The sequence below is a fragment of the Lepisosteus platostomus genome, chromosome 15 (genome assembly GCF_059453375.1).
Source record: "Lepisosteus platostomus isolate fLepPlt1 chromosome 15, fLepPlt1.hap1, whole genome shotgun sequence".
NCBI lineage: Eukaryota > Metazoa > Chordata > Actinopteri > Semionotiformes > Lepisosteidae > Lepisosteus > Lepisosteus platostomus.
In genome coordinates, this window is record NC_142625.1 from 24,397,454 (window position 1) to 24,421,432 (window position 23,979).

Genomic DNA, 23,979 nt, shown 5'->3' on the forward strand with positions numbered 1-23,979 from the left:
TGAAAATCGTAAACGGGTTGCTACAATGTTCTTTTGCTTTCTGGTGTTAAAGAAGCACAATGCTGTTGAGCTCTATCAGAGCAAACCTTATGATGAAATCATTGTAAAACCTGGAATAATGTTTAATAAGTTGTAGTTTTAAAGTTAAAGTAAGAGTACTATGTTCTGCTTACACAGTGAGGTATTAATGATTCTTACAGATATTTTTATACCTTGTGGAAACTAAAACTAGTTATATTAATTTCAAATACTTGGATTAAATCTTACAACAGCAATATTGTTTTTCACGGCAGCACTTCTGAGGAATGTGCTATTAATTCACATTTTCTTAAGACTGTTTTTTTGTACATTGTGGATCAGTTAAGTCAGAAGTGTTTAAATATCCAAGGTTTGTGATGGTATAGCCAGATACTTTTAAACTTGTGTATATATACTGTATATACAGATATATACACTTTCATTGTTAAAATGTTCTGCATAATTGCTGATAATTACAATTACAAATGTACATTTTACATTATTGATATCTTTTGATGTGTGATTTTGTTCAGAATTCAAGACAAAACATTGATAATGATTTGTAAATACTTTCTAAATCTTTAGCCTCATTTACTTATCGTAGTCTAAAAAGTCACATATTTATTCCATGTATAAATTAAAAATGCAGTCTTGCTGTTCGTTGTATATCGTCTTCACTGTTGCTGTGTATTTATGAACTGTTTTCTCTGCTTTTGCTTTTCAAAAGGAATAAAAACTACAATGTCATTAGTGTTTTTAGGTACTTTTATGATTAGACCATGTGTGTAGAAGAGTTGGCAGTGGAGACATTTTTGTAACACTGCACTTCTTAAACCTAGTTCGAGTTCCAGCCTGGATATTTGGAAATGATTGTCCTGCTTTGATGTTTCTTTCTTGCTTTTAAATAGTATTCGGTTTTTAGCCTGTTTAGATACACCCATACCGTAAGGTTTTAAGTCATTCAGAACAGCAGAGCAATCCATGCAGTAATGCTCACTTACTCAGGCAGATGGTAGAAAGTACTGCTAAAACTAATTGACATTCACTGTTAGAATTCCCTCTGATAGGCGGACATTCAGAGGTCTGCTTCAGATTACTTGTTCCAGTGGCTGGAACTTGGGATGCCTTGCTTAGGCCACCTTGCAGTGTTGTCTCTGTCACACAACTGGGCAATATAATTTGCACTTGATTTGTTTTATCTCATAGAGCTGTGAATTTACCTGGTGTATTTCCTCTTCAAAATGGTTGTTCCCAATAAATTCTCAATTCAATAAATCGATCCTATTGGCCAGTATTTCTCTTTTTCAGTGTTAGAAATACAGTAAACTACACCTCTTTAAAAATCTTTTGATGGTTAATTGATAACATACAATATGTGTCTTCGAAAGCGTTGGTTCCGATTGTTAGCAAATGAATTTTGAAGACACTTTGAAGTGTAGAATTATATTGTGTTTATAGAGCTAGTCAAACATTGTGTCTTTAGCGAATTCACTAAATAAACCTTTAGCTGCTACCAGATCGAATAAAGGAGTATTCAGTTAACTGAGGTGTCATTGTCAAACAAGTGCGGTTCAGCAAACAAGTGACTAACACTGTTGGAGATGACGGGTGTCCACGCTCATGTCTTGCCTAACACTATCCAACGCATTGAACAAGAGCAAGAATCCTCGGGTTCACAATGTAGATTCAGTGGGAGGTACTACGGTTATCACCTGTAGCTTGTGAATAGGTGCATCCACACTTGTGCGATTCCCGTGTACTTCGATACCGAACCACCTGTTCCTTTCCCGACACATTCCCTGATCCAAGGCCACCATTGGCTGTTCGCCTATGAGAAGTCCGCTTCACCTGAAGGGCACACACGGGCTTGGGGGGGCCTCGGTAGATTCTGTTCTCCTGTCATTAAATGACTCCGCGCATTTTTCAAAACCGAGTTTATATCCCTTTAAGAGGCCAGGCTTGGGAGCTACGCAGCTGTCTGTATCTGGATCGTTTGGCGGTGTCGCCCACAAACCCCGCAGCGTCCGTCGCTGCGCTGTTGGAAGACCGCTGGAGCCCGGGTGAGTTGTTTTCGGGGGATAATCGCCACTAAACCAGCCGAGGTCCGGAAAAAAAAAATGGATCCCTGAAAAGGTAAAGAAAAAATGTCAAGATGCCTTAAAATCGTTCCCGTGTGTTTTTCCTCAGCTGTTATTTGGGATGAACTTCCTTAGGGGAGAGGTGCAATATCATCTGTAGGACACATCAAGGACTGCGCCTCCGGAATTTTGCGCGATTGGATAACGTCGAATAATAATGTACTTTTTGGGGGGTCTGCTGCTTGTGTGCATGTTTAAAGGCATGGTGTGGTGCTTTTCTGATTGCATTCGTGAAGAGTGGTGTAGCCGCCGCTAACGCTGCAGTGGTGCTGCGCCAGGATCCAGCCTGCCTGTGGTGGTAGCGTGACACCTTGGTTATCCTCAGGTGAGCTGCCCGCCTCAGAGTCGGCTTCCGTTTAATCCAGGTTTGTTTTAAAACCTTCACGGGGAAACGCACGGCATTCACCTTGGTGTGTTCTGATTATTTTAAATTAAAAAAAAACAAGCGTTTGTGCCCAAGTGACGCCTGGTCTTGGTCTGGTACTGGTGTCGGCTGCGGACGTTGTCATAGGAGAAGATCAATCTGGATTAAGACGGCCGTAGTTCTCTAAAAGTAAGCGGCTATGATCAAATATCTTATAATCGTCTTACTTTTGCGCTAATGTCTTTTGCTCATTGGAATTCTGTAAACATGATTTTTGTTTATTTCGGTGGCGATAACATTACATTGAATAACGGATGTCCAGTGTTCATCAATCGATTTCAGTTGCGTTGAATAATTAGTCGACTCGCTCCCCCCTCCCCAAGATCCACATCGGTGTATGTAATGATATGTAGGATTGAGGCCCTGGCGATGGACAGGACGAAGAGGGGAACATGTTTCACGTCACTCGTTTAAAAATGGGTGGTTGTTTCATTGTCTTCTATACGATTAATACGTGTGTTACTTCGCTTCGTTTGAGATCTTGGTTTTATCTTCCGCGTTGTCAGTGAAACGGGTTTTACACAATTGGTAATCCAATCCAATGAAACCTTTATAGTAACTGAATTCCGCCGGCTAGAATACAACAAAAAAAAGTCATTTCTCACTGAGGAAAATCCAACTAGCCAACTCGTTGTTTCTCCATCTGATCTTTTGAGGATTTTGAGTTTTTTCCCCCTCTTAGTTTCTAACAGAAGCCTCCCTAACCTGTGGGGGGAAAACGCAACAGCAAAATCACAAACGGGTACGATCAATGTCCATTATGATAATAATTGGACAGCGCATCTGGGTTTTTTCTGATGCTGGGATCTATAGTGTCTCGCCGTTGCCGGGGAAACAGACCATGGTCCCGGAACAGAGCCCGGCGATCCGTCTATTTTATCCCCAAGACAGGAGGGAAAAGATTTTGGTGAAAACGGGCTGGAAATAAAAGCAATAAGCATTCCATGCTGTGCGTGACGTTTAGCAGAACGTCACCAGGCGTTAGCACATGGCTTGTGAAGTGCATGGCTTGATTGCAAGTCATGAAAAGGTACCTTTGCAGGTGTAAGAATAGTAAGGAAAACGTCGCTGAATTGGAACAGCGTTTGCTGTTTAGTTTAGGTCACACTGTGCGATCAGGTTAAAAACTCTTCATTAACAGGACACCTGTTGGTAAACGTCTGAGGCTTCCATGGCAAGGTGTCTGTGAGTTACAGTGCGTGTCCTTTATGGTTTAAAAAAAAAGGAACAGAACTGCTTTTACATGGGAAAACAACTGTACAAACACATGAAGCACATCAGCCATCAGCGATCTGCTGACCTCGCCGTGCTGAGAGATGGCAAAATTCGAACTCCCTTCTCTCTGCATGTGCAGTATGTGCTGCTGCACAGGTATCTGAGACGACTCGAGAGCAGTCCACACATACTACAGACAGAAGCAGAGTACCCTACGCTTCGCCTTAGCACTAACAAAATGTGACCCTTCATGTTGTCATTATTAGCACTGCCCATGCATGTGAATGATAGATCCTGATTGAATTTACCAGTATTGTCAATGCAAATCCAATCCTTGTTAAGCTTTGCATTGTCTTCCTTTACTGCTAAAACCTCTGCTGGGTTTGTCCTGATATGTTCCAGATATCCGATTGGGAGCTGGTTGGTTATGCTCATCACAAGTCAGACTTACGAGATCAAGCGAGTCTATGTTTTGTGTAGGACCTGGGCAAAATGTTGTACTGTTGTGTTCATTTCCTCTGTGACTGTTAAAAAAAAACTGTTTCAGCTGGATCTGAAGGAGAGAGAATGAAAGGCGATACTTTGTTTGATAATGGTCTTTGAAAATTAGCAAGCTTGACCTTTGGTGTTTAGTCTTTCCTTACAGAAAACACTGCGGTTTTATATCGTTTATTTTAGGGTTCATTGCTGTTCCAGAAATGTAAGGCCTGTGATTGAAAAATTATGTTTTTCCTTAAAGAGAAAAGGCTGTGGCATCACAGATTATGACAATCATAATGATGGTGAGGCTTAATCTAAAGAGAGAACTGCAGCTACAGTAATTCTAATTACCAAAATGTTTAAATTATATATGCTTGCGGTTCTTCTTTACTGGGGAAAATAGAGTCTGCAGCCACAATTCATGGTATTTTTTTTTACAGAGATGTTTTTCCATAATGTTTCCAAAATAGAACTATCTATGAATAGTGCACTGAGTCTGCTGTGCTTTTGCACAAGAAAAGGGATGTGCACTGTATAGTTACTTATTTCTCAGTGTAGATGCAGAAGGTGGCTTTAAAACTCACCTGCCAATGCGGTTTCATCTGTAATCCTGAAACTGGAAAACTCTGGGGGAACAAAAACAGATGCAGTTAACATGCATAACCATCAATAAAAAATATTCAGTGACTGCAATGTGGAATTCAGAGTACTTGTACTGTTTCTCATAGCTGTTAGTCTGTTTCTGTTAAGAGTACAAAGATGTTTTAAAGAAATGTTGAATGAATTATTATAGAACAGTATAGGTTTCTCATGGCTCCAATATCTGTACATTGCTGAATCATGCATGAGTTACTTCCATTGCCAGTTACTTACAGGTGACTTTAAAAAATCAGCCAAAAGACTAGTTTTAACCAGGAATCCTCAGTCCTGATCCTGCAGAGCTGCTATTATAGACCAGTCCATTTTCTGTCCAGCTTGGCTTATACTGACCTGGAACAGCATATAAGTGGCTTAACTGGACCGGTTTAACAGCTTCTTCCAGGGCTCTTCAGTTTCCAGTGCTGTCAAGAAACCTGCAGACACACTGGACCTCCAGGACCATGACTGGGGACACCCGATTCAAGCACGTGCCTGTCTTCAGTAACGATGTAGTCATTATTTTGCATTGATCTCTAGACAGTAAACTTGATTTTTTTTAATTGTAAAAGAAGCAGTTTGTCCAAAGAGGAGAGCTACTAATACTCTGGAGTGTCATGAAGCACGCTGAGCTTGTGATCCCTGTCCAGAGTGCACAGAAAAGGCACCTGATTTTTAAACATAAATTCCAAGTCTGGTTAGAACACATTTTGTACAGATCTGAAGTATTGCTAACATTCTAGACTGAATGTCTAGAAAAGAGCCATATTTGGCAAGCTCCTAAGCACTTAATGAAGCCAAGGCCCTTGAAATGAAACTGTCCCCAGGTGAAGCCATGAACAGTACTGGAGAGTCACCAGGCACCTCCAATGCCCAGCAGTGGCTCCCTCTTCACTGAGAGCCGTAGATTCTGAGTGCTGATGCTGCAGAGGCCTGCTTTCCTGATTAATGGATGAGTCATCTGTTCAGTGTAAAAATACTGCATGGCAAGAAACAGCGGCATCAATAATTTACCTAAATGAAATTACAGCTAGGAGTCAGGAAAGCAGAAGCTGTCAGAGAAGCCAGGGAGTACAGGGTACAGCGGTTTTATCAACCAAAGCGTCATTCGTGCTGCCCGAGACAGAAGGAGCTCAGGGTGGGTGTTGAGGAGCTGCTGCACAGCTGAAAGTGTTGGAGTGTACAAATCCAGCCAGTAGCTTTTCATTTTGCTTCTCTCCCTCTTAAATTCAAGGCGTAAGGTAAACTTAACACACTCCTGGAAGCCAACAGTTTGTGACTAGAGAATGTGTTTACAAACCCATGCAGTTCAAATGTAGGAGCTAATAAAATACTCAGTGCCATGTGAACTTGATGGCAAATCACCACAGCACGAGTGGAATTGAATACACATGAATTCTAAAACTGTCTCCCTGGGGATTAATAAAGTATTTTAAATTATATTATATCAGTGATGTTATTTCGGAATTATGCCTAGTTTTTCCTCTTCCCAGTTTTTGTCTGTTCTCTGGTTGTCTGAGTTTAAATGGTCATAGTTTTACATATATAGGAGTCTGTGGCTTTAAGGAGACATGTTAAGTGATATTCTTGTTTGGTGGGGGATGTGTAGACCAGGGAACACGGATGGGCCAGCGGTTTTAAGGCACTTTTCCTTTCACATTTCAGATAATTATAAAACAGGTGATCTGTCCAGCAGCCACGTCAGTCACCCTGCAGTTCACAGCTGGCAGCCCACTGAAGCTCAGCAGGTGTGAGCCTGTTCAGTACCTGGATGGGAGACCTCCTGGGAAAAACTAAGGTTGCTGCTGGAAGAGGTGTTAGTGGGGCCAACAGGGGGCGCTCACCCTGTGGTCCATGTGGGTCCTAATGCCCCACTATAGTGACGGGGACACTATACTGTAAAACAGACACCGTCCTTCGGATGAGACGTGAAACCGAGGTGCTGACTCTCTGTGGTCATTAAAAATCCCAGGGCGTTTCTCGAGAAGAGTAGGGGTGTTACCCCAGTGTCCTGGCCAAATTTCCCGTTGGCCTTTAGCAGTCACGGCCTCCTAATAATCAATATAATATATAATAATAATAATAAACTGGCCTCATCACTCTGCTCTCCTCCCTGGTTTGAGCTGGCGTGTGGGGAGAGGAGCGTTCTGGCGCACTATGGCTGCCGTCGCATCATCCAGGTGGGGCTGCACATTGGTGGTGGTGGAGGGGATCCCCATTACCTGTAAAGCGCTTTGAGTGGAGTGTCCAGAAAAGCACTATATATTGTCGTGGGGAGCCTATCCCAGCAAGCACCAGGCACAAGGTGGGGTACAGCCTGGGTGGGACGCCAGTCCATCGCAGGGCAGACACACAGACACACGCATAAACACACATGCATTCAGACCAGGGCCAATTTTCCGAGAAGCCAATTAACCCGGAGCACCCCGAGGAAACCCACATAAACACGGGGAGAACATACAAACTCCACACAGACAGCACTCCAGGAATTCGACCCAGGGCAGCAGTGCCAACCACTGTGCCACCAAGCCAACCACAATAGAGCCTACTTATTCAAATAATTAATAGTTCATAATTCTAATTGAATAATGAATAGTTAACAGAAATCAGAGGTGGGATGAAAGTGTGGCCCTGGTGTGACTGAGAAATTGAAAACTTCAGAATCCCTGACATTACATGCTGGTCAGTGATGTCATCTCAAACGACAGCAGTTTGTGGAATTATGGTATTGTGGGTATATATCCTGGGATATGGAGTCATCTGTCTGCATCATTTATTGAATTCTGGGTTGCTGCGTTTCCGTTTTTAATGATATGGTTAGCACCTCGTAGCTGACGACAATGAATCCTGGTGTCTTCTGGGAGCAACAGGTATCTGTTTGTTATTCTGAGCATCCCCTTGACAGAACAGAAGCACCTTACATCTTAACACAACCGCAGCAGACTCTTTAGGATCTGAGCAGCACGATCCTATTTGCATTATTTGTATGTGTAGCAGTTATATATATGGTAGGTAGATGTATAGTTTTCAGACTTTCTGTTGATCAGTGGAAATCTTGTGGAGAGAGAACGCGACGAGTACTCAGCGCACATCGTATTACCCCCCTTGGCAAGTTTCTCTTCCTCTCTTTAGCCTCATTTAATCAAGACTTCTCTGATTTCATCCTGTTTGTACCCCCACAAGGCTGCTGTGGATCAGCATTTTTCTCTCTAATTCTCCAGTGCCTTCCAGCAAGTCATTAAACAGGGAGCAGTGTCTGGCACAAGTGCTGTGAAATGAAAGGCAGATTTAAAGGTTAATTGGCAGCGAGTTAATGCTACATTATTTCCTTCGTTATAGTGCTGAGGTTGTTCTACCGGACATATACTTTGCTTCTTATGTGCTATTAAGTCACGTGTTCCTCAATATGGTTTTTGCAAAATGCACTTGATATTTCAAACCGCAGTGCAGTTGTATTTAACAAAACTGACTTGGGATTCCGTTTCACTTCTGGTCATTCTGCAATGGAGTAGGTCACCCATGCGCAGGGCACAGTTGAGCTGTTTCTGAATCCTGCCGGTGTCCCAGCCCTCAGGACACTGCTCGGCCCTGTTGATGGTCAGGGGTGTTGTTTTTCTTTCCTTTAAGAAAATAGGCTCCATACTGCCTAGAGTGGGAAATACAGGACTTCAGTGGGGTTTTTTTTATTCGAAAATATATATAAATTAAATATTTTTTTTTTATTCACATGTTCATATTAACAGAAGCATACAGAAGGGCTTAGAGAGCAACTCTCTGCTCATTGTAGTCCTGTATCTGCAGAAACATCTGAGTGCTTCTGCATGTAAAACTCCTCGCACTGTCTCTGTGAGTGTGGCTGGAGACTCCGAGGTGTGGCAGTCAGAGCAATCCTCCTGCCTCTCCTGGGACCGTCAGACCCAGCACCCTGCGCCTGTTTTGCAGGGAGAATGTGCAGCTGGAAGCACGTTCACTTCCTGGTCGTGTCAAGGTCACCTTTACTGAAGTGCATCAGGATATTGTTGCCAAGGTGACTTGTTATGGACTCGAGTGGTCGTGTACAGTGAGGTTCTGCACAGCGGGGGGAGAGCAGAGCCAGTCTGAGATTAATACTGCTTACTGTTCGCACCCCTGTTCAAAAGACAAGGCAGTGCAGTGTGATGCCACTGTCTGTGATGAATTTTTCATCTGGGTTACATCTTAATATTAGTATGTTGGGTATAATTAATATTTCATAAATGGCAAGTGGAAAGGTAATATTACATGATGTATGCATCTTACAAAAAATGCCCTCTTTAGAAATGTTATTTTCTGAACAGCTTTTCTCCTCTAAGGTAAAGTGTGGGTTCTGATCATTAGCAGCAGTGGTGGATGAAATCAGGCTACATATTATAAAACATGTCGGGATAGCCCACCAGCCTGCTGTCAAAATAGTGTGCCCACAGCTTCTAAACTATTTCACCTACATCCACAATAAGCTGTTTTAACAAATTATAGAGCAATTCATTGGATTCTTCCAACTTTCACGAGTTTTCTTTGTAGCTTTTATATATTTTTAGAAAATATTCCTTTTAGTTATTCCCTCTAGAAAATAAACAATGCATTCTCAAAAGGTTCTCTAAAAGGCAACCTGCATCCATGTGGTGATTAATTACTGTGAAAACCAATTCTTTCTTTCTGCTGCTGGGTGATTCGTGCCGGAGAAATGCTGGCCGCTGCGCAGACGCAGACGCAGACGCAGGACCCGGTCGCATGGTTCTGCAGCTGTAAGGACACGAGCAGGAGCTCTTTACCACACTTGCTGTCTGCCCCCTCCTGCCTCTCAAGGTTGTTCAAGGAGCACGGCTCCCTCCGTCCTGGTCAAGTCAGGCCCTGGCTGCAGGTCACCAGACCCCCATGGTAGTGAAGGACCTGAGTGGGGCTCCGGCGTAGTGGCAGGCTGAGGAAGCACGTGGGTGGGGGAGAGGGATAGTGCTCTAGATCGCTGCAACACAGCCTCCCTCCCAACAGTCCCTCCCTGCCTGTGTCGTCGTACTGGCTGGCGGGGGTGATCTAGGTGAAGCTGCAGTGCGCCTGCCTGCCTGCGCTCTGCATTACCGGGGGAAGCCTTTCCTGTGCACAGTCATGGGGATGTCGGGGGGCTGAGGGACACGCTTGCGATGGGACCTCCTCCAGCGCCCAGCGACCTGGAGCAGCGCCGAGCCCTGGCACCGTGCGGGCCGGCCGGGCACGAGGCAGGTTTCTCGCGCGCGAGGCGAGGTCGGCGGTGGCGGCTCGCGCTGGAAAGGATGCTCGGACGCCAGGGGCCGGGCAGCCAGTCGCTGGGCCTGACTGACGCTGTAGCGGTGCGCGGCTGATGCAGTTGCAGATGTGTGTTGGCGCCGAGGCGTACAAAGAGAAAAAAAGATTAGCATTCTGTTTGTGTCCGTGTCCTGGTATTAAACACCTTGGCCTCTTTTTTTGGTGTGTGGGGGGGGTGCCTTTTGTTTTGCAGCGGGCTATTCACGGGTTGCTGTGATCTTTGTTTTCTGTCTGCAGCTGGGTGAAAGCCAAAAGCTGTCATCTGTTTCTATTTATATTTAAAGCATTTCTCTATTTTAAATCAGAAAAGCTACGCAGTTCAGAGGTTGCTAGGCAACAGTGATGAGAAAGCCGCTGTAAGCAGTATGGATTTGGCCTCTGTGTTTCTTTTGTGTGGATCGTTTACATCTGTGGTTTTAAAGAGCACGAGTCAGAATTCTAAGCCCAGGCCTGTGTGTCTCTTATTGCTAACCAACAGCTGGTTTCCTCTGACTTCCCTGCTTTTTAACGCATGCACATGTTTTTTTTTTTCATAACGTACGCTGGTTTGTTTGCCTAGGCATTTGTCTTCGTTTTTTTTAGCGTTGCAGATTTTAAGCCGCTTCTAAAATATTAGTCTGTCTAGCAATTTAAAGGCTGAGAAGGATATCGAATTTCTGTTTAATCATCGTCGGCTCAGTGAAGGGCTCCAGTAAGTGGGCGCTCAGCAGGAATGAACACCAGTTCACCGGGACCAGGTCTGGGTATCCTTGCCCTAAACCCTGCTTGTTATTTTCTCAGTGGAGCTCCTGCATGTACAACTGGCGGGTTCTTGTCAGATGAGTGGAACCAAACTAACCCTATTGGAGAGTTGGTTGGACTGATGTCCTTTCCAGGTGCGAACAGAAAGCCCAATGCCAGAACACTGATGCACAAAACATGGACCGATTGCAAACAACTGTGATGATGCAAAGGCATTGAAGTGGTCCTTCATTAAAATGCATTTCTAAATACATGTTAAGGTTTGAAGTGTTTCAGGGCGTTGCTTTTTGATGGACCAATACTGCAACTTCAATTTCCTCGGTTTTAATTACAGTACTGCATTTTTAAGGATCAGGGCCCAGTTGCTAAGACTGCTTAGCAACTGGGCCCAGTGGAAGTCCTGTGTATCCCATTGGATCACACAACCACAGGCTGTCATTGCGATCAGTGAGGAGCTGAGCGCGTGTTTGAGGAAATGCTGACGCAGAACAGAAGCTGTGTGTCCATAGTCAGGCAGTCACCACTGCTGTGTGAATAGTACACTGTCTGTGCTTCTACAGTATATACATGATTTCACTGGTTCTCAGGGTTGGCTGTAAAGGACAGAATCCTTTTTTAAAACAATTGTTAAAAGGGCTATTTGGTTTATCTGCCATACCTGCTCTTTTGTTATACGGAATCTTTTAAAAGAGTACCTGCAAAATATGACACAACCACCTGTCTAAAATAATATTCATTTATTCATTTCACTGGCATCTCTATTCTGCATTCCCACGTGCCTTTTTTTAATAAGCATCTTTCCTGAAGTCTGCAGCTCTCCTGCTCATATCCCAGAAAATATTTCAAGGGCAGTCACATTATGTGGGAAAGTCCAGCAACACTCGCATCTCTCCCATCTTCTCAGGAAGGTGGATGTTGTGGCTCACTGCAGCAAAAATTGAAAAATGTTTGACCTCTGCCTGCCCCGTCCAGTTGCAGCGTTTCTGCTGAAAATGAATGCTTTGCTTTGCTCTGCGCTGTGCTGTCGTGCGTCACCGGGGGCTGAGAGCACTGATGGCCCTGCTCTCTCTGTGTTCCCAGGCTGCCTGGGATTGACGAGCCATCGCCGCGGTCCGAGAGTGAGGCCGTCTCCATGTCCGCCCCCGCCAGCAGGAGATCTTCGGCTGGATCGCGCAGGTAGATCACAGTAGATCACAGCAGGTAGATCACAGCCCCATCAGAACTCACGCCTGCATTGTGGTGACCCTCACCCCACCCCCTGCACAAAACCGACCCGCCTTCCGATTCCCACAACTACACCCTTTCACCTGCAGACACCTGAGGAATGCACCTTATTTCCCGTCCCGTCTCGCAGACGCGTCCTCTTCCATCGAGAGATTTGAATTCCGTCCTTCAATAATTTGAATTCCTCCCTTCAATAATGTCGGCAGGGCAGGACTTGAGAGGCTCCAAAGTTTCTTAAGATGGAGAGATGCATTGGGGCAGAGACACTCTTCGGCTGTTTTATCCAAGTCAGCTTTTCAGGCTTCATTAGAGCATGCCTTTGCCGAGTTCGCCAGCGCTAATGATTTGTAGCCATTAGCGCACTGCCTTTTCACTCTGGAAAGGCACTTTTGCTTTCCCGGAGGAATACAGAAAACATTGCAATCTGAAACTGCCGCAGCCAGCTGGCTGGCAGTGGGGAAGCACGCGTTGGCTGCACACTCTTTAATACCCCACGCCAGGCACACACCCTTGCTTGTGCGGCAGAAGTGCTCCAGAGTTTGCTGGTTCAGAGCCCCAGGCATGAGCTCACGGACTATTATTTTTATTTAATTTATAATGCGCCTATCCAAACCCGAGGATGTTGTACAAAGTGCTAAAGAAAAAGACAAAAAAAATAGAATAAAAGGTCATAAAAGAAAAAAAATAAACAAGAGCATACAGATTTTTACGGGTGTAGGGCAATCAGACATAGACTTTTCTAAAAAGAAAAGTTTTGTAACTTCATAACGATGGTTATAAAGTGGAGGCTGTTAAAATGAAATGTATTGGATTAGATTAATATGTATGTCTGGTCCCTTTGCGCTGGTACATGATCAAGCTTCCTTTCCAGTGACCAGCGATCCCCATAATTGGGACCATTGTAAGATTTTGAAGAATTACTTAGTAATGCAATGAGTTTTATTTTCAATCGGTTTTCCTAACTGGAATTCAGAGATTATATAAAAGGATCATCCGTGAGGTCTCAGTATCGTATTCGCAGCACCAGATGGTGTTCCAGAGAAGCAAAACCAAGTGTTATCAGCCACTTGGTCCTTCTGCTGTGAGCGAAAAAGACTCTCGTCCATCTTAAAGGCACGATTGACCCCCTTTTCAGGAGTTGCTTTTGAAAGCTGAGGCTGCTCTCGAACCGCACTTGAGTGAAGCTGTATTTCGAGCCAGAGATCTAAAACCCGCCGGAGTGTTTCTGAGTCAGGGCTCACAGAAACGCAGCGCTCCTCATGTGGAGGGGGAAGACGAGATGACAAAAACGGGTAAATGTTCTATTGTCCTCTGGTGAACCAGCAGCCGAGCTTCGCCCCTATTTCTGTTTTCTCCTCAGATTCAACCCCCTGAAGGCTCTGCAGCCGAAACGCCGCTTGCAGCAAATGTTGTCTTCCCCTTCAGCGTGAGCTTCGCTTTTATTTCTCTCTCGTACCCACGCACACGCACACGCACACTGATGCATTAAAAATCCAGAGCAGAGGGTTGGGGGGGGGCACGTCTTTACCCCGAGGGGTGTGGGAGAGGGGAACAGGCTGCCCAGCCATGTGGTTGGAGCTGACTCCCTGGTTTCTTTCATGAAACGACTGGATAGGGCCCCGAGATCAATGAACTCCCAGTTAACCCCATGGCCTCTCCTCTTTTGTAACCTCTCATTTAATCTTGGGATCGCCAATATTTTAATTTCTCTTGGACCTCCCTGAAAAAACCCCACTTTCAGTCCACTAATGACCCGTAAAACTGTGCCATCGTCGCTGCGGCGGGTGCTGTGTGGGAGGCGCCCCGTCAGGGCCCCTGGTCTCGTCTGGTTAGAGCCCTTTCAGTGCTGCGGGACGAGCCCGACCTCCCTGACTCTGCTCGTGTGTGTTGAAGTACGCTTGCCTCCATGCTTGCTCGTATTATTTTTCCTCTGCTGTCCAAGCCTGCTCAGCAGCCCCCATGTCACCTTCCTAACTCCCTCCCCCTTGTCTCAACCTATTCTGGGAATAAGTGAAGAAGGGGGTACCAGGTGAACTGCCTCGGGAAACGGAGGCCTCACCAACGGCCTTTTCTCTCCCGACATCCAAGCAACAGCAAGCCGAAGACCTCCCGAGCAGCTGGAAAACTGGGAATGGTAGAAATGGAAGAACGGTTTTTCTTCCTGGTGCAGATGTCCCACTGCCTCGTGCTTGTTACAGAACACGCAGACCTCGCCACTTCCACCTTTCTATGAGACTTGGGCCTGCTGTGAACTAGTTTTTACTTAGAACCCATTTTTTAACTGGTCTGCTGCTGTAATTTCTGATGGTGCTTATTTAATTTTAGTGAGATCAGCACCAGAATCCTTCCCCGTGATCATCTAATCCGACCATTTAATGTCTGTCATAAAAAGAGGCCTTTTGAGTATGTAAATTCAACAATATGAGCAAATAGAAAACTGAAATCGGTTACCTTGTGAATAAAAACCTGGCTGGAACAAACTCCAGAAGAGACATTATTCCTCCATGACCAAGTTTGGGATTTTATTCAGGAACTTTTTTTTTAACGAGGTGGAGACAGAGGACTGTATTTAAATTTTTAAACAGTCCTTCCTGCAGTGATTAATATTTCTCAAGGAAATGAGTTATACTGTAAGTACAGTTGTGCTGCTCCAATTAATGGTCTTTGAATTAAGGAATGTAAGACTGGAACATTAATTAATAATGATCCATTTAAAAAAAAGTCACAGAGTGAGAAATTAACCCATTGTGAGAGAGACCTCGGGATCTTTGAATATGAGTTCCAAAAGTGCCATGCATAAATCCACGTTTATCAGATGTTTCAAAACCTTAATTTGCTATGTTAAATGAATCTGTTTCTAAACACAGATTTTAGAGATGAAAGGCATACATATTTCAGAAAATACGTCATGGGTCAACACTCAAAAATGCAGAAAGTCATTTTCAGACCGAAAAGAACGTGTGTAGTTGGAGTAGCATTCAGGAGACAACCCATGGACAGGTGTTCCTTTGTGTGGGACAATCAGATTTCATCACAACATCACCCTGCATTAACTTTGAGGAATGACTTCTTTCAGTTCTTTTAGATCATATTTTCTTTCCTTATTTGTGCACTACATGCCCACTATAATCTGTTATCTTTGGGAAGTTTTGACTATTGCAGGTTCATAGAGCTAGACTACATTCCTATGGAGACAGGGCTTTTGGTTTCAATGCGCCAAAGTCGTGGAATACTTTCCTCGTCACAGCTGGAGCTTCAGAATCGGTCAGCATTTTTCAACTCCCTCCACTTTGAAACGTGCCTACAGTACGCGGGCTTGCTTGCTGTCCGTGGATGTCTCCTGTCCGGTCTTGTCTGTGGCATCTGGAGTCTTTCTGTTCGTCGCCTGCTGTCCGGTCGAGTCTGTCCGAGTGGTGTGTTAGAGATTCAACCCCCTGGTCTCTCTCTTTCCGTTCTGCGCCGTCGTTCGTTTTGCTTTGCGCAGACGCCAGCGCCTGGAGGCGATGCGCAAACCCAAACGAGTGTGCTGTTGTCGGAGGACGCGGGCGCCCGGCCTGGCTGTGGCACGGTTCCCCGCGTCTGTTAAGTACAAGCGGGTTCTCTTTGTTTCCCTCCCCTGCGCCCCTCCAGACGCCCGGCCTCCCAGGTCAGCGTTCGGGACGCCTACGGCACCTCCTCTCTGAGCAGCAGCAGCAACTCCGGCTCGTGCAAAGGCAGCGATGGCAGCCCCACCCCCAGGTAAGGACACCCGTCCCGCCCATCCCAGCTTGTAGCCCGTGGCGTCACAAGCCCTGGTTTCCCCAACGAGCCATCCTGCACAGATGTTAAGAGCGATGTGCCCTCATGATATCTAACCAAGAATTCAGATCCCACTGTAATTCAGGCATTATCAAGCACTGATGCTTTTCCTTGCATTTCTGGTTTGCACGTCTGATCTGATCCAGAAGAATCCCTCGGTGTTTTCCACAGAGGAAGGGACCCGCTTCACCCATTCTGCACCAGCCACCTCTCTACGCACCAGAGCGGGTGTTGGGAGTGAGAAATTATTTGCTGCTCGACTTGAGCTAAAGCAAGCATTTTGGAGGGAGGGGCTGAGTAAGACTGATGTGTGGGCAATGCAAGGAAAATAAATGGTGGTCGTGCTAATTCCCTGCGTAGGATTGGGTTAGAGACTTTCACAAGCCTAAATGCTTCGTTGGGTAGGGTTTGTTTGCTGTAGCTTTAAGACGCCTGGAAGTCCACGAGCAGAGTCTGGATGGGAGCCTGACACACCACAGACGCACTGACCCTCCAGAACCAGGACTCGACTGCCCTCACATACTGTAAAGACATTGGGAAAACCACAACAGTGTCACATTTCATCTCTCAGTTTTCGTCCCATTTAATGTAGTGTGATTCACCGGCGCGACTCCCCATACACACACATCCTGAGACAGCTGATGCACATCAGCAAGCAGCCCATAGCTTAGATTTTCTATTGAACAGTGCGTGATGGGTTTGATTAGGATTTTGTTTTTGAATTGAGCTCTGTCTTCCATCCAAGAGCTGAGAAACCCGTAGGATTACTGTCCCTTTTCCCGAACTCTCAGATTGTGTGCCACTGTGTCACCTAAGTTTTGCCCTTTGGAACATTTTCCTTTGTAATGTAATTTGAAGAACTGGCAAACAAAAAAACACTTTTTTTTATTAGAACATTTGTTTTATTTAAATGACAAAGGTTAAATACTTGCCGCTTCCGAAGCTTTGTCAGTGAACTTTGTGCTTCCCCACGGGGGGTGTTTCCAGAAGACATGTCAAGTACGCGTCCTGCACTGACAACCACGGAATCAAGCCCCCCACCCCGGAGCAGTACCTCACCCCCCTGCAGCAGAAGGAGGTCTGCATCCGGCACCTGCGGGCCCGGCTGAAGGAGACCCTGGACAAGCTGCAGGACCGGTGAGAGAGAGAGAGCAGGGTGCCTCAGGAAGTGGCCTCGCTCTTCTAACACCAGACAGGAAACCGTTCCAGACTCTCAGGAGCACTGGCAGTTTGCATGATCTCCTAGTTGAGTGTGAAGCCATTGTTGGTAAAAAAAATAAATAAATAACTTGCGTTTTGTAACAGGCACTTTTTCAGCAATCACCTGGTTCCTAACGGTGCTTTTAAAGTCACATGGGCTCAGTGTGATCTCCGTGATGTCTTGGATGCATTATCTGTTGAGTACCTGTGCCTTGAGCTGTGTGCTGTCGTTGTCCAAGGGCCAGTTTTAGGCCCCATCTGTATGTGCAAGTAACCTCATTGGTGCGCTGTGCAGGCTTGCTGACAGTTGTTTTCCCGTGCAAGCTGTTTGCATGTGAAGCACCCCTGCTGCTCCTGTGCAGGACTGTGACCGCCTGTATTTTTGCAGGGACACCGAGATCGAGGAGCTGAAGACCCAGCTGGCGAGGATGCAGGAGGACTGGATAGAGGAGGAGTGCCACCGCGTGGAGGCCCAGCTGGCTCTGAAGGAAGCCCGCAAGGAGATCAAGCAGCTGAAGCAGGTCATCGACACGGTCAGGAGCAACCTGACGGAGAAGGACAAGGGGGTGCAGAAGTACTTCGTGGACATCAACATCCAGAACAAGAAGCTGGAGACCCTTCTGCACAGCATGGAGCTGGCCCAGAACGGGTCCCCCAAGGAGGAGGCGATGGGCGGCCTGATCTCGGAGTCTGCGGGGGGCTCGCCCGCCCGCTCGCTCACCCGCAGCTCCACCTACACCAAGCTGAGTGACCAGGCGGCGCCCGAGAAGAACGCCAACGACATCCCCAGTTTCAACGGGGAGGAGACCTTGGACAGCGGCTTTGCGGGCGGGGAGGACAGCGCCAGCAGGACGGACCTCCTGGAGCCGGGCTTTTTCTTGGAGGACGCTTCCTTGCTCACGTCCTGCACAGCAGCCTCCCGGCTGCACCACAGCTCCACCTACGAGAAGCTGGTGAGCGGCCAGAGCAGCGTGGAGATGAGCAGCAACAACGGCCACCCCCACCACCTCCTCTTCCAGGACCTCAAGGAACAAGCCATCCAGACGGACTTCGTCCAGTACAACCCGGACCTGGACACCATCGTGGAGAAGGTAATGAAGTCGCAGGCCTGCAGTCCCACCTCCACCTGGATCTCCGAAGACGCCGAGGACATGGACACCACTCATGTGGACCACAGCCTGGCGCCGATCTCTTCTTTCAGCTGTGCCGTGGACCTCACCTCCTCCCACCCCAGCACGTCTGTGGTGGTGACTGGCCCTAGTGGGGAGGCAGCCACCCCCCAAACCAGCCAGCCCACCAGCGCCAAGGAGCAGCAGACGGCCGCATACAGCGTGGAGGTGGTGGAGGTAGGCGAGGAGGAGGAGGAGGAGGAGGAGGAGGAGGACAGTGGAGGGGCCTCGGAGGACCGCAGCCCTCAGAAGAGCTACTGGAGCCGCCACTTCCTGGTGGACCTGCTGGCCGTGGCCGTGCCCATCGTGCCCACTGTGGCTTGGCTGTGCCGGGGCCATCGGCGGCAGGGCCAGCCGGTCTACAACATCAGCTCCCTGCTGCGGGGCTGCTGCACGGTGGCTCTGCACTCCATTCGTAAAATGAGCGGGGGCCAGCCCGTTCACAGGAGCTCCCAGATCTAAGCCGAGCGACGCCCTCCCTTGCCTCCCTTCCTCCCACCGTCCCCCCCCCCCCCCCCTCCACATTTGCACTGAGACACCGGGACTGACAACGGGCCTTGTGCTTTGACACTGATTGTATCTCAGCCCGGTGCAAAGGGAGCCGGATCTGCTTGGAGGTCAGGTTGGTGATATAGCAAAGGGCAATGGGTCTGGTTGCTGCCCCACTGTCTGGCAGTCACTGGGCAGCGTAGAATGTTGGCGTTTTTGCCTACAGAACCCATCTTCCAGAGTCACAGGCAGTGTATGTTCACACTGTGCAGTAGTAGTATTTTAAGTATCGGGAGACATGAATGGTCAATCTTCTAAATCTGTGGTACCAGCCCGGGTCTTTGAGGGTCAGGAGTGTCTGCAGGTTTTCATCCCAGCTCAGGTTTCAACGACCTAAACTGATTATTGGCTTAACTAGAGGAATGTAACAGCTTCTCTCCCAACTCTTTAGGTTGCATTAGAAAGACCCAGAAAACCTGCAGAGACACCTGCCCTCCTGGACCAGGACTGAACTCCCCTGACCCAGACCAGAAATCCTTTCCATTTTCTGTAAAGAAAATGTGTGTATAGGTAGATTCGCTATGGATTATGGCTGAAGTACAAAAAGGTGGTTCTTCTGAACTTTATCTATGCATGGTCCCTGGTGATTGAAATCTTTCTAGACTTAAAGATTTTAAATCAGGGGTATGTCCTCGCCGTCTTAGAGAGAACCGCATGCTAGTAGGTTTTATAGGTAACTATCACACAAGCAATTCCAGAAGTTAATTTGGATCAAGTGGTTCAGAAAAGTGAATGTCCCTCATATACAAGGGATGAGAATTGTCTTAATTCAGTAGGTTTACCTGCTGAAATATCTGGCAGTTTCTTTAGGAGTAGGAGGTTTGGTGACCTTTAAGACTTACTGGACTGGAGCTCCCAGGACCACATGCGGACAAACCCTGTCATGTGATTTGCTGCTATGGAAACCCAGTTCAGGTGCAACGGATCATGCAGTCCCTGCTGCAGCACTGAGACTGAAGTAGCACATTCATCCGTACCACCGTAAGAGAAGACATTTTTGGCTGATCCAGTATGAAGTGCTTTGATGCCATTAATATGGCCCCTTTTCATCAAGATCTTAGATCTTGGTTTCTCTACAAAGCACTTCTGGAAATCTGTGGTCTACTGAAAGGGCTGGAAGGCATGTGTAATCATACACAGAGTATATTGATGGGCATCGGATTTGGGACCGATACCAGCAGCTGGTATGCGGCATTGTTTATGCACCCACCTAGTCAAACAGCGAGTGTTTTGTATTTGGTTTCTAGTGGGAGAAGTTCTCTTTCTCGCACGGTGAGCTATGTGTGCATTTAATGCCAGGAAATCTTTATGACCTTTTGTTGTGCCTAATATCTACAGGGAATGAGAGGTAAACAAAGAATGGTATGGAGGTTTTGTGAAAGTTGGCAGGATGTTAATTAAACAATAAATGTGCCTATTTATTGTTGCTTTTATCCTAGAAGACAGGTCTACAGGGGTCCGAACAGACAATGTTTCTGCTGCTCTGTGAACAGAGTGGACAGAGAGCTAATAAGGGAAGGCCTTGTGATCAGATAGATGTCCATGACAGCTTGCAGGGTAGCAGAAACGTGTGGCATGTCTGAAATAAATACATCAGGCCTGTAACCACATTCCCTGCTGGAGTTCGCAGTGTTGTCATGGTACTTTGCTAACTGAAGAGGTAGAGGAAGACTGCTGAGGAACATAAACTTACTGCTCTGTTTGCAGGATTAATACACACTTTTACTCACTTTCAGGGGAGTTAGAGGGAGCACACAGGATTGTATCAGTTGTAATTTGTCAAGAAATGGAAATGTGATCACTCGACACAAATCTGCTGAGAGTCTCCAGTAGCTGATCTTCCACAGCTCTCCGTTAACACCTCATTGATAGTGTCACATTGCGGTTTCATCAGATATCGCTGTGGAGCAGCACACAGCTCGCTACCTGTCCCAGTAACACTCTTGTCAATAGGCCGAATCAATTAGGGATACAAGTATGAGTTCAGAGGGGATGCTAAAATCTCCTTTTAAAGGAATCAGTCCTGTTCCTCTTTTATTGGTCATGTTAAGAGATGCTGTGGTTAGCTGTTGCTCTTTGCTATATCTGTTTAATCTTTAAAAAAACGAACCACTTTTTCTTTTAGCACTGTTGCTTGTTTGCTCTTGTTTTGTTTGTGTAATATATCACGTTTTACGGAGCAGGCTTCCCCAGGAAAGGTAATCCAACTTTACAGCAGGAAAAACCAGCACCAGTTGATTATTAAGTTTCCAAATCGAAGAGGATAAAATATACTAAAATGTGTGTCATTTATAGTTTTGAAATGCCAAATATTGTTCTTCAAAACCTGTCCTTTTTATTTGCACTGTAAAATCACTTTATGAAATTATTACTTGAAATTTAGATTTGCTTTGCATGTCTCTTGATGGATGTCTCCCCTAGATTCCTAGGGGCGGTTATTTTTAAATATGTAAATGAGTTCCAGGTGAAGAGTTAACCAATTCATATACTGTAAAACAGTGGTGTAGAATTAATATTACAAACCGATGAGATTGATTAATTTATTTTGTAGCTGTTATTGCACAGAATATTTAATCTGAGCTATGTGTGGTTTGTCTCAAATTGAGGAGCTGTCCTTGACAGAGCTATCCTCTCTAAACACAAACATAGTTGCCTTTTGTCACTTTTTTTTTTCCGAAACTTGTGCAACATTAGCTTTGACGCTTGACAATCCTCTGTGCTTTAGCTTTGCGATTTTTCTGGGCGTGACTGGCTGTTTTGATGTCTGTTCGGAGTGTGCTCCATCGCCTCAACCAATGTCACAATAAAGAGTTACTGGGAAGGAAGGTGCCGCTCGTCATTGTAAAAAAATTCTTGCACGAAAATGCTTTAGGTTTTTGCATCCAGGAGTATTCTAGACAAAAAAGGTTTTCTTTAATGAAGGTTTATACTGTTACAACCGTGTGCATTCCCAATTTTCTAAGCATACGTTTTGTACAAAATGTGTTTAAAAGCCATATTCATGACCAGGGCATTAATTTTTTTCTGTATCAATTAAACAATTTACAGACATGAACGCAGTCATTGTCTAGGAGTGATGAGCACGGCATTCGCTCTCCTTCCTAGCCCCACTGCTCAAGCCAAACAGGAATTATGGACACTTTCCAAAGCCTGGCAACCTGCTTAAGAAGGAGAAGGAGTTCATAGTGACTCATTGCACCGGTTTATTAAAGTACAGTGTAAAACTGTAAAGAAAACCCAAAACTGGATTACACACGAGGCCTAGTGGGGGGAAAAAAAAAGTTCAGGCAGATTTTAAGGTGTGCCCAGGCCCTGATGTTCCCTTTCTGTCAGCAGGTGGCACCACAGGCAAGCTGGAATACTGCTGCTGAGCATCGAGGGTAAGATATGATGCATCTTCATCCGGCAATAGAGACATAGCTCATATCTGCGATATATGTATCAGCTTTCAGGTTTGAAAAAATTGGAAATGCAGCAGGGGCAACAGACTTTTTATGACTGTGAAATTATTGTATAAAATCTTAGCAATTACCCAACACATTGCCCACTGAACAAAAACAGGAGAATTCTTTCAAACCCTGGGAAATCACGCTGTTTTTTTAATCAGCTCTGAGATTTTGCTGTGTCCTCCGGGCAGCTGGCCATGTTAAGCACTTGAAAGATGAGTGTTAGTCAGACACAGGCTCTTCAGGTACATGTATTTCACTCTGGCTAGGTGCCTTTAGAATTTAAGATTGTACGTTTTTTTTGCTTTACTGGTCTTTAGCAATGGCATTCTTCGATTCAGACAGTCTGTGTGGCAGAATTTAGCCACGGCGAGTCAAAGCTTTTCCAGTGGGACAGGGCTAGAAGTGTGAGGACCGGGAATGAAGTTTTCGTTTTCAGGAAGGCTTGCTACCCTGAATGTGTCAGAATCTGAGCACTGAATTGAAGGCTTGTGCACGTTACCAGGGGTGAAAATGACAAGTTTTTCACAAGTAACTGGGAGTTGGTATCAAGTGTGTGGTGGGTATGGATAGATTTAAATTAACCTGTACAGCACAATACTTTTTATATTCCAAACAAAGACCATGTCCTGTCCTGGGCGAGTTTTGTTTTGAGATTACAATCATTCACAGTAGAGAAGTTACACTTTCCAAATGTTTTCTAGATGCGAACTAACAAGATGGGGGAATGCTGAATCACAAATAGGGGTGATCTCGGAACTGTTAGCATTCACATTAGGCTAGGATATAAATTGTCTTGTCTTTCTATGAGTGTTGTTGACATTCTGTGACAGTGGTGGTTAATTTATTTGGTATCCTTCCCAATACCATGTTCCAGCAGCCCCCCCTCCCCATCAACTCCTAAAAAACTCACAAATTACGTAGTCCACGCTCTCTAGCAATCTGACTATTTCTCAAACATTATTCATTGTGCCACAAAATAATTAACGTAGCATGGGAAACTCATTTTTTCCCCTGCTATTTCCACGGTAAGGGGTCATGGTTTGCTGTACTGAAGGTTGAGAAAGGGAAATAATTGTTTCTAACTGTTGGCCTTAAGTCTCTTACCTGTGAAGTGGGGGGGGGGTTTGTTCTGTTCAGTGTGACGTGCAGACGTGTGATCTGTTCTCTGTTTGGTGGAAGGGGTTGCTCTCTGCCTTGGTCAGTCATGTTGTACCTCTGCACGTACAGTATGTATGTGTTTATGCGTGTTTCTGAACATGTCCAAGCTAAACTTTTAAATCACTGGCTGTGTCTGTGAATACCTTTGTATCAGCTATGTGGAAACACATATTGGAGCTAATGTCTGTAAAAATAAAAATATGGCAGCAATATTCATCTGTACAGACATCTCCATTCATTTTGTACCATAGTCACTTCACCACACTATATAATAAAAGAACCCAAAGCCTATATATATATATTAAACAGCATGAAAATATGGGTGTCCTGTATTTTCTAATTTGCTCATGTGTACTCAAAAGCTGATCAATAAATGATTAAATATTAAGCACTATTTAGTACACTTTGTGTTACATGTAATGGGGGTGGAGACAGCACAGTGCTTTGCATTTCCATCTCATTTCTTAATTCTCAAACATTAA

At 45.5% G+C, this 23,979-nt stretch overlaps 1 protein-coding gene across 10 annotated transcripts; it reads left to right on the forward strand.

Moving 5' to 3' along the window:
• Positions 1-1,821: 1,821 nt before the first annotated feature.
• snphb (syntaphilin b) lies at positions 1,822-23,885 on the forward strand. 10 transcript variants are annotated; one of them, XM_088608444.1, is made up of 7 exons: positions 1,822-2,078; positions 12,031-12,126; positions 13,535-13,600; positions 15,322-15,438; positions 15,805-15,912; positions 16,963-17,109; positions 17,561-23,885. In XM_088608444.1, the coding sequence occupies exons 1-7, from the start codon at positions 1,849-1,851 to the stop codon at positions 18,801-18,803; spliced, it is 2,007 nt and encodes a 668-aa protein (XP_088464570.1). In that variant the 5' UTR covers positions 1,822-1,848; the 3' UTR covers positions 18,804-23,885. The 10 variants fall into 10 exon arrangements, with proteins under 10 accessions (XP_088464570.1, XP_088464575.1, XP_088464569.1 ...); XM_088608443.1 differs by having other exon boundaries at positions 1,824-2,078; positions 16,960-17,109; XM_088608450.1 differs by having other exon boundaries at positions 2,008-2,151; positions 16,960-17,109.
• Positions 23,886-23,979: the final 94 nt, after the last annotated feature.